Here is a 14,797-nt window from a genome sequence, read left to right as displayed (position 1 = left end):
AATTACCCAATTTTGCCAGTGAGGCCTATACAAAAAATCTTCCTATTTTACATTAAAAAAAGATTAATAATTTTTCACTAAAACCCTCTGGGATTTTGGTTTTTTTTTTTTTTTAATGCACATTGGGGTTTTGCCTGCATGTATGTTTGTGTGAGGCTGCCAGATCCCCTAGAGAGTTGTGAACTGCCATGTGGGTGCTGGGAAATGAACCCGGGTCATTTGGAAGAGCAGTGAGTGGTCTTAACTGCCGAGCCATCTCTCTAACCCAGAATTTGGTATCTTACTGGGCCATACTTCAAAAACAATTTAAAACCCTTTTCCCAATTTTCTTCTGAAAAGAAGAATGAAAAGTTATCTTTCCCCATTTCTTTCTCTCTTTTTTTTTTTTTTTTTGTTTTTTTTTGAGACAGGGTTTCTCTGTGGCTTTGGAGCCTGTCCTGGAACTAGCTCTTGTAGACCAGGCTGGCCTCGAATTCCCAGAGATCCGCCTGCCTCTGCCTCCCGAGTGCTGGGATTAAAGGCGTGCGCCACCACCCGGCTTTCTTTCCCCATTTCTAACAGTGACCATCCTGGCTCGACCCTGGGGTGACTTCTCTCTTAGCTAGGGGGATCTTGTGTGCAGTGGACTCTCATGTTAGTAATGTTTTGAAGGCATGAAATAAATTATCAAGCCTCAAAGGTTTGGGAAGTGCAGGATGAGATTCTGACGCAGCAGGAGCCCAAGGCACCTTAGTGTTCTTGTGGCCAGTCGTGATTATCAGAGGAGCTGTGGGCCTCATGACACTGACTGGTTCCTTGCTTATTATGTTGGGGTCTAGGTAGCCCCTCACAAGTCCCTGGGAGGTAGCATGCATGACAGAAACTACCTTCTGTCAAAAACTGAACCAAACAGCTCTGCAGAGTAAACAGGCAGCAGAGGAAAAGACAATTGGGGGGAGTAGGTTCACTCCTACCACGTGGAGGACCTGGTGATTCAACTCTGGTCACCAAGCTCTGTTGCAGGCCTTTTACCCATTGATCCATCTTGCCAGCCCACTATTTAATTCTTAACTTTACAGGAAACCTATCCTGTGCTTTCTTTTAGACTTGGTATATAGTAAATTTCTCAATAAAACAAAGTCCAGCAGTGCAACTTTAAAGACATACTGGCTGGGTGTGGTTCACACCTGTAACCCTGCACTTATGAGGCTGGACAGGAAGACTGTGAGCTCAAGGTCAGTGTGAAACCCAGTCTCAAAAAATAAAAAAGTCCATAAAGTAAAGGCACCTAGCCGAGGCGTTCCATCCTTGGTATAAGAAGCAGCATGAGGACAAAGGGGACAGGAGCATCCTTTTATAGAGGTGAAAAGCCATGGTTTGGATTTTTCATTAGTGTGATGGCACACACCTATAACCATCCTGGCACTTGAAGGCAGAAACAGTAAAGTTACTGCAAATTCAAACCCAACCCAGGCTACAGAGACTGCCTAAAAAACTAAAATCAAACCTATAAATGCAGTATGCATGAGTTTCCAGGTCCGCAGAGATCACTTAGGATTCTGCAGGACTTTCTGGGACTGCTCTAATTCAGCAGGAATATAAAAGTAACAAAATCTTATTGCCTGCACCCCCGTTTCCAAAGGGCCAGCTTCAGCTTGAATCCTCTGGCCTCAGTCCTGAGTGCTGGGATGACAGGCACACACGGCCACACCTTGCATCCTAGGCTGAGTAAGGTTCCAACAGACTTGTGTACACAAAAATTACAATATATACATATGTGGCAGAAACACATTGAGGCAACTGTTTGGGAGCAGGGGAACACAGCTGGGGAACACAGCAGATCACCTTACAACTGTACAATACTCAAAGCTTGAAATATACACAACCTTCAGTGGTCATCACAGCAACAGCCTCCAAAGACACAAGGAGAGAAAACAGAAGCGTGGGAAAACTAAAGTGTGCTTAGGACTAGAACCCAGGACCATACCCCCACACTACAAATCCCAGGACAGCACTCGGGTTCTTCATAATGCACAGCTCCACGGCCTATCCGAGACAGACCTGACACACAGTAGCACACCATCTATCTCTATGCTGTAACCTGGGTGCAGACAAGGCAAGGAAAACCTGTGCACCAGGTAGTCCTGTTATGATGTAGGGAATAGGCCAACCCCAAGGTCAGAGAAGTATTTATTAAAGCAGCTCCTGAGGGGCATGGTAAACACACATAACCCTAGCACTTCTAAGGCAGGAGGATCTCAGATTTCAGGCCAGACTAGGCTCTGATGGCTAGGCTGTGTCAAGACCTGTAACAAAAACTAAGCCAAACTAAAGACCACCTACCTTGCTGGAGATAAAGGAAGTCAAACCCAAAGGGCATTTCTAGTTTTACTTTGGGGATGAAGGAAAATGTCCTGGGAGCGCTGGCTCTGCCTGCGTTTCCACACACTGTTTTAGCCTTTGTCAGGACATCAGGTTAATGGAAGATTTGGGGAGACCGTGTCTCACAGGGATGGGTCAGGTTTCAGCTCAATTTGTGGGGTTCTAAGTTCCAAGAGTGATCTTTAGTGCAGAAATGTTTGTGGCTCCACTCCTGTAACCCAAGCAGCCACTTTTCTCTTAGGGCAACAGGGTCAGGACCGCCCCACCCCCCAACCCCTTCTAAGTTTTTGTTTAATGTGTTTGAGTGTTTTGCCTGCATGCATGTCTGTGTACCACATCCTCACAGTACCAAGACACCAGAAGAGGATGCTGCATGCATGTCTGTGTACCACATCCTCACAGTACCAAGACACCAGAAGAGGGAGCCACAGTTACAGACAGTTGTGGGGCACAATGTGGGTTCTGTTCTAACCTCAGGGCCATCTCTCCTGTAAGAGATGGCTACTGTGAAGGACACAAGGTGGTGGCACTAGGTGTAAAAGAAGGAAAGGGGAGGGCTGGAGAGATGGCTCAGTGGTTAAGAGCATTGCTTGCTCTTCCAAAGGTCCTGAGTTCAATTCCCGGCAACCACATGGTGGCTCACAACCATCTGTAATGAAGTCTGGTGCCCTCTTCTGGCCTGCAGACATACATGCTGACAGAATATTGTATACATAATAAATAAATAAATATTTAAAAAAAAAAAAAAAAAAAAGAAGGAAAGGGGACAGTGCCCGCAGCACACTCAGTTGTGGAATCTCCAAGTGGCTGATTTGGGGCTGAGATACAGGGAGACTGATCAGTTTTCATTGGCTTCATGGTGCTTTGGGGAGGTGGGTGGAAAGGAGGATTTTACTAAATATAGCAAAGCCTCATCCGTATGCAGGGAGGAGACTGTCAGGATGTCTGAGTAGACGTGTTCCCAGGATGTACTTTGGGGTCTAATTATGTTTTTGTTTTTTGTAGACAGCGTTTCTCTGTTATCTTTAGAGCCTGTCCTGGAACTCCCTTTGTAGACCAGGCTGGTCTCGAACTCACAGAGATCCGCCTGCCTCTGCCTCCCGAGTGCTGGGATCTAATTATGTTTTTTTATCCAAATCCTAGGACTCTTCAAAGAAAACTTCCACCCCCCTTCCCCATTAAGGGTCCAGACCCAAGCAGTGCACTTTTGCTGAGTAGTGGTGGTGCACATCTTTAATCCTAGCACTCGGGAGGCAGAGGCAGGTGGATCTCTATGAGTTTGGAGCAAGTTCCAGGACAGGCTCCAAAATTACACAGAGAAACCTTGTCTTGAAAAAAAAAAAAAGTATTTTTTCCACTTTCATTTTACCTAAAACAACAGCAAACCAAAGTGTTAACTCTCTCTCTGTTTTTAAAGACAGTCTTATTCTGTTGCCTTGGCTGGACTGGAACTCACTGTGTAGACTGAACTGGCCTTGATTCTGAGATCTCTGTGCCTACGCCTCTCAAGCGCTGGATCAAGGGCACGTGCCGCTACACCCAGCTGAGCTGCATTTCTGAAAATGGGCTCAGCACTCGGCCCACTTGCTTACTTTGTCACGTGACAGCTGTATTAGCTATCTGACAGCTTAAACCATTTCCTAAGGCTACTGTATACTAGGTCTGTGTGAGGGTTCCATCTTTCCTGTCAACCTGACTGCATTTACAATCACCAGGAAAACACACTTCTGGGGCTGTCTACGACAGAGTAGGCAATACACACAGCTTCCCACGAGCAAATCTGCCAGTCTTTATTTATTTTATGTTTTAAAGTACAACTACTTACGGCAATGCAAGCATGAATAAAAGCTTGCCAATTCTGGAGGCAATTTAACAGACTCTGCTGCTGAGGGCACAGACTGACTTTCAGAGCAACTGCGCCTTCCAGCATTTCTTGTCTATGTCCTTGTGTGCTGCCTGGGATCACAGCGTCTGCAAAATAAAGAGATTTTAATTTTGGGTTTGCCATTAGAAAAAGAGCAAGCATCCACAACAATGACTGATAAGGAAGACATAGGCACTGTACACATCTGTCTTCATAGTTTACATGGCTCATGTTTCCTGCTGAGTCATGATTTAGTGGACTTCATGGCTCACTTGTGTGGACTTCCTGCTTTTATATTTTACTCCCCAGACACAACCAGGTTACCTCCAGCAACATTCTTAGTGGCTCAAGGTTTTGTAGCAGTACTTAAGTGTCTAACAGAAACCACTTAGTCTGTCAAACTATATCCCGTCTGCAAAGCTTCTCTTACTGTTGTTGGATCGACAATGGCACAGCACAGCCATTGTCACCGTGGCAACAGTATTCAGGACCTATCAGAGGAGAATTGCACATGAAACCGCTGGTTCTCAAGCAGGCATGCCTCGGGGTCCTCCGGAGTATGCTTTTTCTGCAAGTCTGGTATGCCCTAGGGTACCACCAACCCAGCGCAGATCCAAGACTACAGATCAGGGAGCATGCCACCGAGTCCTGCTGGCCAGGATCCCGACCCATGTGCTACCAACTAAGAGCACCGACCATGTGCTGAGCTCTCCTAGGGGGCAAGTACATGTCAAGCAGTATATACGGAGGAGAGCAGTGAAAGCAATGGGCCTTCCCAGGCTTCTTCGGTAACATTAGCAGAAGTGCGGCTACATTTGTGCGAGAACTCCACCCAGTGGCCGGCATCACCTGCTCGGGAAATCACCGGCAGAACATTCTTTATTATTTGTGGGCATGTGCTGGGGATGGAACTCACGATGCCGCTTACACTAGGAAAGCGATCTACTACTGATCTTGCTATATGGCCCGGGCTGGTTTGGAACTCTTGAGTTCAACAGATCCTCCTGTCTCAGCCTCCAGGGCGGCGGCACTTTGCAGGCAAAGACCACAGGAACAACACATCAATTTTCTAGTTCGGGCCAATAAACCTTCCTAACCCTGGTAGAAGTGGGTATGCGGACAGAAGGGTCGCGCAGGCCCCGAAGCCGCCGATCGCCCCTCCCCCGCCCCAGCACTTCACATTCTACAAACACAGGGAGGTGGCTCAGCAGGTAACGGCACTTACCCGGCAAGCCCGAGTTCTCGTCCCTGGACCCCTCGTAAAAGGCGAAGTAGGGACCTGACTCGCACACGCTGTGGCAGGTGCATGCACGTACATCATACGTACACATAGTAATTACATTTTCATGCTAAAAAAATCTTTCTAGAGAAGGAATCCCACGCGAAGCAGGGCACGGCTTGGCCGTCCACGTGCACCGCGGGTCCGAGGCTGGAGCCCCAAGCTGGCCAGGACATGAAGCGGAGTTCGAGACCGGAGTCTCGAGCAGGGCCGGACACTCCAGGTTCGAGGCTCACCTCTGCCCTCAACTGCTCTGCTCCTTGCCATCGCAGGACTACCGGCCGCGTTACCTTAACAATCGGCCGCCGCCAACGGAACCGGAACCTGCGTCTGGAAGTAACTCCTTCCCGGCGTGCCGCGGGCGTCAGAAGCCACGCCCAGCGCCGGTCCGGCCGTCCTAGGGTATCCCGGCAGGCCTCGACCGCCCTCGTGAGGAAAGTCGACTTCCTGCGCTCGTTGCCCTTCAGGCCTTCTGTGTGACCCTGATGGACGTCCAGTTCGTCCAATCAACACGCAAAGCGGCCGTCCACGCTCACTAGCTAGCCTGTAGGACGCGGCTTCCAGGGAGGGGCCACCGTCACGATGTAGGCGATATGATTGGTGGAATCGAGCCAGTATTGTCCAATCACGAGGCTTATCTCGGAATCTGTCCAATGAGCGCCTCCGGGGGGCCGGTCGGGCACCTGGGCCACCGTCTGCCCCGGGTTGGCCGCAGAGGCGGTGGGTAGCGAGCGGGCATGAGCGCGTCCGTGAGCCGGGCGGCGGCGGCTCTGCTGCGCTGGGGGCGCGGCGCGGTCGGCGGCGGCCGCCTGCCAGGGATCGGCGTGCGGGCGGCGAGCTCGGGCGGCCAGGCGGAGCAGCTGGACGCGCTGGTGAAGAAGGACAAGGTGGTGGTGTTCCTCAAGGGGACGCCCGAGCAGCCCCAGTGCGGCTTCAGCAACGCCGTGGTGCAGATCCTGCGACTGCACGGCGTCCGCGACTACGCGGCCTACAACGTGCTGGACGACCCGGAGCTGCGGCAAGGTCAGGCCCGTGGGATCCGGCGGCGTGGGTTGAGTAGATCTCGAGAGGAGCGGGGCTTCGCCTCGCCCTCACCTCGGGGAGAGCTGTCTCGGGCTGCGTCGGAGGAGGGTGATCGGTAGCATGACCCCCCAGCGGGTCAGCTCGGCAGTAGCTTGCTGAGCGGGGCTCGCAGCGAGTACCCGCGACTTGGCACACTAGGGGTACTTTGAGGGTCTTGGAAACCAGCGGCCTACTTGATAGGTGAGGCACTGGTACTGTGGGGGACGGGTGGGGGGGGGGAGAGGGTTCAGGCTTGCCCTCGTGTGCTTGAGGTCAAAGGCTGGCCTCTCATATTTAAGGCCCCGGGTGTCCGGGACTGTCTTCTTGCTGCACAGAGGGTTGCGCCATAGTCCAGCTGGACTCACGTTGGGATCCAATTTGGGGAGAAAGGCACGAACTTTGGTTTTTAGATATCGTAGCATTGTGTGAGACTGGGGCTTGGGAAAGGCTCAGCGGGAAGAGGAAGCCACAATGACTTCAGACCCCAACCTGATTAACAAACTCCTTTGTACAGAACAGCCAGACCTGTGACTTTTCACTCACTGACCCCGAGGCAGAGAAACTGGGTCCTCCTGCGTGCTGGAATCGGGGAAGCCTGCTCCCTAGTTCCAGGGCCGGAGTAACAACTCCCCCAACCCCCACCTCCGCCCCATCTTCCTGAACTAGTGCTCTGTTTGGTCACTACTGAAATGAGACATTTCTGTGTTAGCACGGAGTGTTCAAGGTTTGAAATTCCTGCCTATAGTCATTCTTCATGTGTCCGTCCTGCTTGACGGGGCAGGCTGGGCTGTGGAGAGCAGATTTGGCTTGGAATCTTCTGTGGTCCGTCAGCTTTTCCTTCTCGGGAAAGTGAAGATTATGGCACCAAAACTGGCAGAGTCCACAAGGAAACGAGAAAAAATAAGAAATATAGCTCGGTGTCGTAATTCAGCACTTGTAACCCCAGCACTCTGGAGCCTGAGGCAGGAGGATCACCAGTTCAAGGCCAGAACTGCCTTGCATCATGGGAACTTCCCCATCCCCTTATACACTGTACTTATTATCATCCTATCTGGCACAGAAGAAACTCACTAGTGGCAGTTACTTTGTTTTCAAATTTGATGGTTTCCAAAGTACTTTTCTCTATGTTGTCTAAAGTAGCTGGCCCTACATTTGCTCTCCGTGATGGTATTGATGGACCGCACTCTAGGATAAAGCCGAAGGAGGAAGACAAGTTAACGTTGCCAGGAGTAATGGCAAGCCACGCATTCTGCTCAGAACCCAGTGCTTTCCTCAGCTGACACGAGCTGTTTGTGAAGCCCCGGTTATCTGGCCCAGGGCAAGCTGTAGTTTTGAGTCAGAGGTGGCTCCCTGCTGAGGAAGATAAGCTCCCACTGTGCAGTCTGAACTGGGACCTACCACAGTTGCCCTGCAAGTATGACTCCTAGCAGACAGTTGCATTGTGGGTATCTTGCTTAATATTAAGTCCGGGGTCTTTGGTTTAGAATTTATGTTCCTCTCTGTAGTATAACTGCAGGCAAGCTGTAACAGAATACAGCTAGTGGTGTTGGCGCACGCCTTTAATCCCAGCACTCGGGAGGCAGAGGCAGGCGCATCTCTGTGAGTTCGAGACCAGCCTGGTCTACAAGAGCTAGTTCCAGGACAGGCTCCAAAACCACAGAAAAACCCTGTCTCGAAAAACCAAAAAAAAAAAAAAAAAAAAAAAAACACCAAAAAAACCCAAAAAAACAAAAACAGAATACAGCTAATATGAGCACTAAAAGCAGGAGGTTTGCTATCCTCCATCTCACATGTCTGGCCTCTGATCTGTCTTATTAGGTGATCAAACGAGAGAAGAATTTAACCCTTCCTTTTTCTTATTATTCTTACCGAGACAGGTGAGCCAAGCTGGCCTAGAACTCATTGTATAGATGAGGCTTCCCCAGAACACGGATTGATCCTGCTGCCGTTCAAGTGCTTAAATTTCGGGTGTGAGCTGCCATGCCCAGCCACAACTCTTACGTTTCTTGACTGTTGATTTTATTGGCTTGTTAATTTGGTTAATAAGTGTGTCATCAAAATAATTAACCATGTGTTAAACATGTGGCTAAGAGAAGGGCTGCCTTTGGACTGTGAGAGCGATGTGCGTGTGCTCCCCCAGTGGGGCCTTTCTTAGCCAGGTTAGGCCTTTACCCTGTGGAGACTCTTCAAGGTGTTGTCTACACCCTGAGTTTGCCAAGGGGCAGGGAGGCAGGGCTCATCCTTGCTTTGCCAGGCAAGGAGGGGCCCTCCTACCTGTCATACTGCAGCGTGGGGCCTTTGCAGCATCAGCCCTTCCTTTTTCCTTGTGCCAGAATTTTACAGAAGGCCCTGATCCTCGCATTTATTACCTGGGGTCACAGGCCACTGCCACAGGGTTTTTGAGGAACCCAGGGCACAGTGTGGCGTGGTTCCTTGGGCTTGTTGCTGTTGGCCTGTCTGTACACAGCATTTCACCCTTAGGCAATAGCCTGTGGCTGGGAATGCCACCCGAGCCAGCAGGCTTTCTGTGGCTATTGTTACAGTCCCAGAGCAGACTCCTCTGAGTACGTTGGCAGTCCTGTGTCGTCCCCATGTGTTCCTTACTGCCTGCCAGAGTAGGAAGTGAATGTCGATGAATGCGTAACTCTTACCCTGTTTTTGTTTGTCCTTATAACTAGTAAACTTTTCGACGCATAAGCCTATGTGACATCGCCATACGTGTGTACATTCCATAACACCGTCAGAGTAGCTGGCCTAGCTGTCACTTTGGACATGCGATGTCTTGGTGCTGGGACATTTCGAGTCTCTCTGCAGACTGTTGTCTCCCATAGTTTTCTCACTGGCTGTCATGTTTATTAGAATCTCAGAATCTCACTGTGCCCCACCTGGGAACTTCCCTTTCTTCCTCACCCTTCTCCCAGGCCTCTTCCCGCAGCCTGTAAATGTGTATGAAGCAGTGTCTGAGCATTCAAGGCAGTAGTCAGGCACTTACTGCTCTGGGGAACATTGTAACAGTGTATTGGAGGTGAACAGAGCTGTTTCCCTCCTCCCAGAGAGGTAGTCTGGAGTGGAGACAGACTTCCTCTGTGAAGGGCCAGGAGGTCGGTGGGCTCCTGGGTCCCCATTTTGTTTGTTGCTCTGTTGTTGGAGGCTGAAAGTAGACTTGGATGCTGTATACTCAGTGAGCAAGTTGGATTCAATAAAACTATATTTGCAAATCCAGGAAGAGGTTTAACCTGATACCGGCCTGCTCCCCCAGATCTAGAGGAGCCATGTAGAACAGGATACATGTGTAACATGTTAATGACAGCATGGCTTGTGGGGATGAACCCACAAATGCAGTCCTGGTCTGTTAGCAGACTGGATGAGCGGATGGGAGTTCAGTGCTGGAGGGTAAAACTATACTGTGCTTAAAGCAAACCAGATCCTGGTGCACTTGACATGGCTAAATACCAGAAACACGTTTGGTCAATACTGTCTGTGTACACTGATACCAGCGGTCCCAGGTACTGTACATGCGTGTGCAGTGATCAAGAGACTGTGGGGAGGGTCCATGGGTTCAGAGACTGGCTTTAGACTTCAGAAACCTAGATGTTGCCCTGGATCCTCCACCACATGCTAACTCTGTGACTTTGGGAGAGTTACTTAGACTCCCTGAAGCCTAATGTCATCTGCCAAACAAGGATAATTTTATCATACATCTGTAGTGGTCAAATAGGATTATTTATGGAAGATACCAGATGCTACTTTCCTGTTACTGTGTGGACTACCCAGCTTGTATCATTCCTGTGTTCTTTGACCCATGCTTTCTGTTTACCGTGTTGCCCAGAAAAGCACTTCTGTGACACACAGAGCAGAACATCCTTGTGGTTCTGCTTATGGATGTGGTACACGCATATTCATAATCCATAGCCTCAGTGCCAGGAAGCAAGTCATTTCACCATACATGCTCTTTGGTCTTCTCAGGAAATCTGTGAAGCAGCGGAGCTCCGCTCTGCAGCTGAGGAAGTGGACTGGGCAGGGGGTCTGTACCTAGAGGCCAGCGAGCCACTCTGCCCACCCGTGTGCCTGAGCCTTGTCCGCTCTGCTCCCAGCATTTGCTCTCTTCTCCTGAGGCTCTGGGTTTCCATGAAGGAAATGTAACCCTAGGACGTGACTGACACACCTAGCCCAAGGTCCCAGAGCCTGGTCTGTGGCCACACCTGGAGTTCTGCTGTGAACTTCATCCGGGAGCCAGGGAAACCACAGTGCCATTGCTGAAGTGCTTCAGTGTGGAAAGCACCATTGAAAATGCACAGGGCAGGGGGATTTTACATATCTTTTCTCAATTGTATTTTTTCTGGATTGATGTGTGTGGGTTCAGTACCGAAGGGTGTGGACACCAGAAGTCTATGTCTGGTGTCTGAGGCAGGGTCTCTTACTGAACACACCAGTGGCCCTCTTAGCTAGCTCTGCCCCCAGAGCTGGGAGATTACAGATGTGCTGTGATGCCCAGCTCTTTTACGTGGGTTCTGGGGGCTTAAACTCACATCCTCATGATGCAGGGTGGCACCTTGGGAACCGAGCCATCTCCTCAGCCTGGGAGTGTTGATTGCTTGTCTGTCTGGTCTTTGGTTTGCTGGAGTGGTGGTATGTGGCCTGAGTCCATAGCTTCTCAGCCCCATGCTAGTGTCTCTGTTTAGGGTGACTTCAGCACTTGGTATGAGTTTGATCACTGTTGTTGACAACATGATTCACACTACAACCTGTTTGTGGTCTGATTTTCTAGTTTTCAGGAGCTCCTGCTTGACTGTCACTAAATATTGCAGTTTTTGGAAACTAAGTGGGAAGTAAAAAAGCCTTTATTGTTCATTTTAGTGTTTAAGGTATAGGCCATGGTTTTTGTTACTAGAAGTTTCCCACTTTACTCCATAAGAAGAATCCGATATCTCCTAACTATTGAAGCTCATGAAAGCCCGGCTTGTGGCTCACACCTGCAGATAGAGCGCTCTGGAGGCTAAGGCAGGAGTAACTGCAAGTGTGAGGCTCGCTTGGGCCACATATGGAGTTCCAGGCCAGATTGGGCTAAAAGAAAACAAAAAACCTCCCAGCAAGCAACATCAGCAAAAAGTAATCCCAGTGACCTGTCAGCGTGTGGCACCCTGAGTTCTGCCAAGATGCTGTCATTTGTCCTTGAGGCAAAGTTCTTGAAATGTCAGACACGAGGCAAGACAGTGGGCAGAGTAGAACTGTGGCAGTGTCTGGTCTGAGCCACTTATTGGCAGCTAAGCGATGGGCTCTCTGGTGGAGGACCCCATAACACAGCCCTCAGCGCGGAGCTTCTCACGTGGGTCTAGCCCAGAGCTGGGTGAAGGGAGGTGCTATACTACCACATGGCCGACCAGCCTCCCACTTCTTCCACCATGATGTCCCTGCCCTCGTGGACTGTATGGGAGGGCACTGTAAGCCAAACAAGCCCCACCTCCTTTGGAAATAAATAAAGAGCAGCTATGGGAAAACAATCCATTCTTTCTCAGCAAAGGTTTTTTTTTTTTTTTTTTTTTTTTTTTTTTTTTGGTTTTTAGAGACAGGGTTTCTCTGTGGTTTTGGAGCCTGTCCTGGAACTAGCTCTTGTAGACCAGGCTGGTCTTGAACTCACAGAGATCCACCTGCCTCTGCCTCCCGAGTGCTGGGATTAAAGGCATGCGCCACCACCGCCCAGCAACAGCAAAAAACAATGACACTGTTTCGAGTCCAGTATAGTTTGGGGTGGTCCTCAGGCAGCAAATGTATTTCATTTTGATATGTTCCAAAGCAGTGAGCCCTTGCAAAGGTAGTCAGTGTTCCCTGTGGAGGAAAGGTCTAGTCAGGAGGCTTAGACGGAACCTGTATTTAAATCGTTCTTCATTCCCACACCCCACCCTCAGTCGTAAAGGTAAAAGATTCACAGCTGACCAATAGGCTGTTTGTACTTGAGGGTCAAGTTTAAAATGCAAGCAAAAACAAATCCACGACCCATGTACTGAGTAGCTGTTTAGGGTTCATGGCACCCCATATCAGTATGACGAACACCTTGGACTCAGCAGGTAGTTTAGTGTGCTAGGTACTTGATACTGTGAAGGCTGGTAGGATTTACCTCAACTGTAGTCCCTTCCCCTTCTTCCTGAGAGGACCTCTCTGTGAAGTCCAGGCCAGCTTTAGCTGAGTGCTGGCTTTACAAGTGTGGGCCACCACGCCCGCCGTCTGGAGAAGCAAGATAAAAGCTGTGACTCGGGCTCCCTCCAGCTCTGCTATTTCAGCAAACTCAGTACTTTTCAGAGAAAGACAGTACGTTTTAAAAGGAAAATATATTGTCTCCTGAGACTGTTGGGTTGTAACTCAAATTGGTAATTTTTTTTTCAAGACAGGGTTTCTCTGTTTAACGCCCATGGCTATCCTGGAACTCATTCTGTAGACCAGACTGGCCTTGAGCTCACAGATATCCACCTGTCTCTGCCTCCCAAGTGCTGGGATTAAAGGTGTGTGCCACCACCACGTGGCTCAAATTTGTAATTTTGTTTGGAAAGCCATTGTTGAATGATAAGGTAGTAAGAACAAGTTTGTCTGCATAAAAACCCCACTGTGTGACTGGTTTTTAGATGTGTGTGCTATTATATTTTTTTGGAAGCACCTGCTCACTCACTTTGTGTATTTGTATGGTCGTTTTGGCCATTTAAAAACACTGGCAATAGTATTTATGTCTTTGTTAATTTGTTGCTGAATTGAACTTAGGGGCTCTCACTCATGCTAACCAAATGCTCTGCTGCTGAGCTATATTCTCAGCCCTTCAAAAACTTTCTGTTAATTTGTTTTATGTGCATGTGTGTGCAAGTGCACACACACATACACAACGACATCTAATACTAGTCACAATCACCATGGCCGTATACCTATGTCTGTCACCCTTCTGTAGAGCCTATCCAAGGAGCTGAGAACATGGGGCTTAGGAATTACAGCCTTAGGCCCAAGGTTTTCTGTACCTCTTCAAAAATAACATCCACTTAGCATCTTAAGTGTAGGTCAGCAGTGGGGTCCCCCAGGCAGCCAGTACCCTCATCTGGATCCACATTTCACGGCACATTTGGACATGAAGCTGTGACGTTTCCGAAAGCATGACCTGTGTGGATGATTACAGCTTTGCCTCGGCTCGGCAGTTCCGTTCCCTGGCTGGTACGTCAGTGTTTTACCAAGGGCCTTCCCTGAATCTCACGGAAACCTCAGGGGCTGAAGGTTGAAAGAGAAGCTGAGGGAACACATGACCTGTCACGTGATGTGCTGTCCCTTTGAAACTCACTGCTGTCCAGGAGTGGGGTGGGGCCCAGGGAGAGTCTGGATTTCTGTTGGAGTGGGGGGTGGCGCCTGTGGTGGAAGAGTCACCCCCTGATTGTTTAGTGACGCATCTGCATCTCTCCACAGGTATTAAAGACTATTCCAACTGGCCTACCATCCCGCAAGTGTACCTCAATGGCGAGTTTGTGGGGGGCTGTGACATCCTTCTGCAGATGCACCAGAATGGGGACCTGGTGGAGGAACTGAAAAAGCTGGGGATTCGCTCTGCCCTGATAGATGAGAAGAATGAAGACTCAAAGTGAGGACTCCGGGTCCTCGCCGAGCAGAGCGCCCTCCCCACCACATTCGCTGCCAGAAAAGCCTTACCGAGTCGGTCCTTTTGCTGTGGCTGCTTGCGCTGGGCCTCCTGGCTGGCAGGCAGGCAGGCCGTTTTATTGGTCTTTGGCTCAGAATACCGTGTGGTGAACTTCCTTATAACCACTGCTCTGTAAACCAGCATTGTAATCCGGTGTTGCTGGAACCCAAATTGGTTCTTTTATTGTGTTTTATTTTCTGCCTGGTCAGGAGTCATTCCTGATGCTCTAAGTGGGTTGGGTTGTAAAGATGGCAACCCCCCTGGTGTTTTTGTAACTTCTTCTGTAAGGGAAATGATGAACAGAGAAGAAAAAGTGATGGCTGGAGTGTTGTTGTTTTCTAAATAAATTGCCAGCACAGACCATGTGTGTGTGATAATTAGCCCAGCAGCCGCCGATTCTTTGTGTTTTCTTCCTTTTTTTTTCCTTTTCTCTCTACTGCCCTCTGCTTCTCACTCCCTCCCCCCTGTCTTTCTTTTTCTACAGCCCAGGCTGGCATTGAACTCATTACATAGCCAGGGGTAAATTGAGCTTGAGGTCCTCTTGCCTCCACCTTCCAGGTGCTGGAAT

The 14,797-nt window shown here is 49.4% G+C and overlaps 1 protein-coding gene and 1 non-coding gene across 2 annotated transcripts; one reads left to right on the top strand and one right to left on the bottom strand.

The window, feature by feature from the left end:
* Positions 1-4,577: 4,577 nt before the first annotated feature.
* On the bottom strand, positions 4,578-4,853 carry LOC130883224 (small Cajal body-specific RNA 13). The gene has a single exon (XR_009057921.1). It is a non-coding gene; the product is annotated as a small Cajal body-specific RNA 13 (non-coding RNA).
* A 1,320-nt stretch (positions 4,854-6,173) lies between these two features.
* Glrx5 (glutaredoxin 5) lies at positions 6,174-14,589 on the top strand. Its single transcript, XM_057782754.1, has 2 exons — positions 6,174-6,527; positions 14,001-14,589. Exons 1-2 carry the CDS (start codon positions 6,242-6,244, stop codon positions 14,174-14,176), a joined length of 462 nt encoding a protein of 153 aa, XP_057638737.1. The 5' UTR covers positions 6,174-6,241; the 3' UTR covers positions 14,177-14,589.
* The last annotated feature ends 208 nt before the right edge of the window (positions 14,590-14,797 follow it).

Source organism: Chionomys nivalis, chromosome 10 (genome assembly GCF_950005125.1).
Source record: "Chionomys nivalis chromosome 10, mChiNiv1.1, whole genome shotgun sequence".
Lineage (NCBI taxonomy): Eukaryota > Metazoa > Chordata > Mammalia > Rodentia > Cricetidae > Chionomys > Chionomys nivalis.
Note: the sequence above shows the minus strand (reverse complement) of the source record. Positions and strands in the feature narration are given on the sequence as shown.

Coding starts and splice junctions, on each gene's coding strand:
- Glrx5 (XM_057782754.1), top strand. CDS start 6,242: ATGAGCGCGTCCGTGAGCCGGGCGGCGGCGGCTCTGCTGCGCTGGGGG. Junction 6,528..14,000: donor CGACCCGGAGCTGCGGCAAG/GTCAGGCCCGTG, acceptor ATCTCTCCACAG/GTATTAAAGACTATTCCAAC.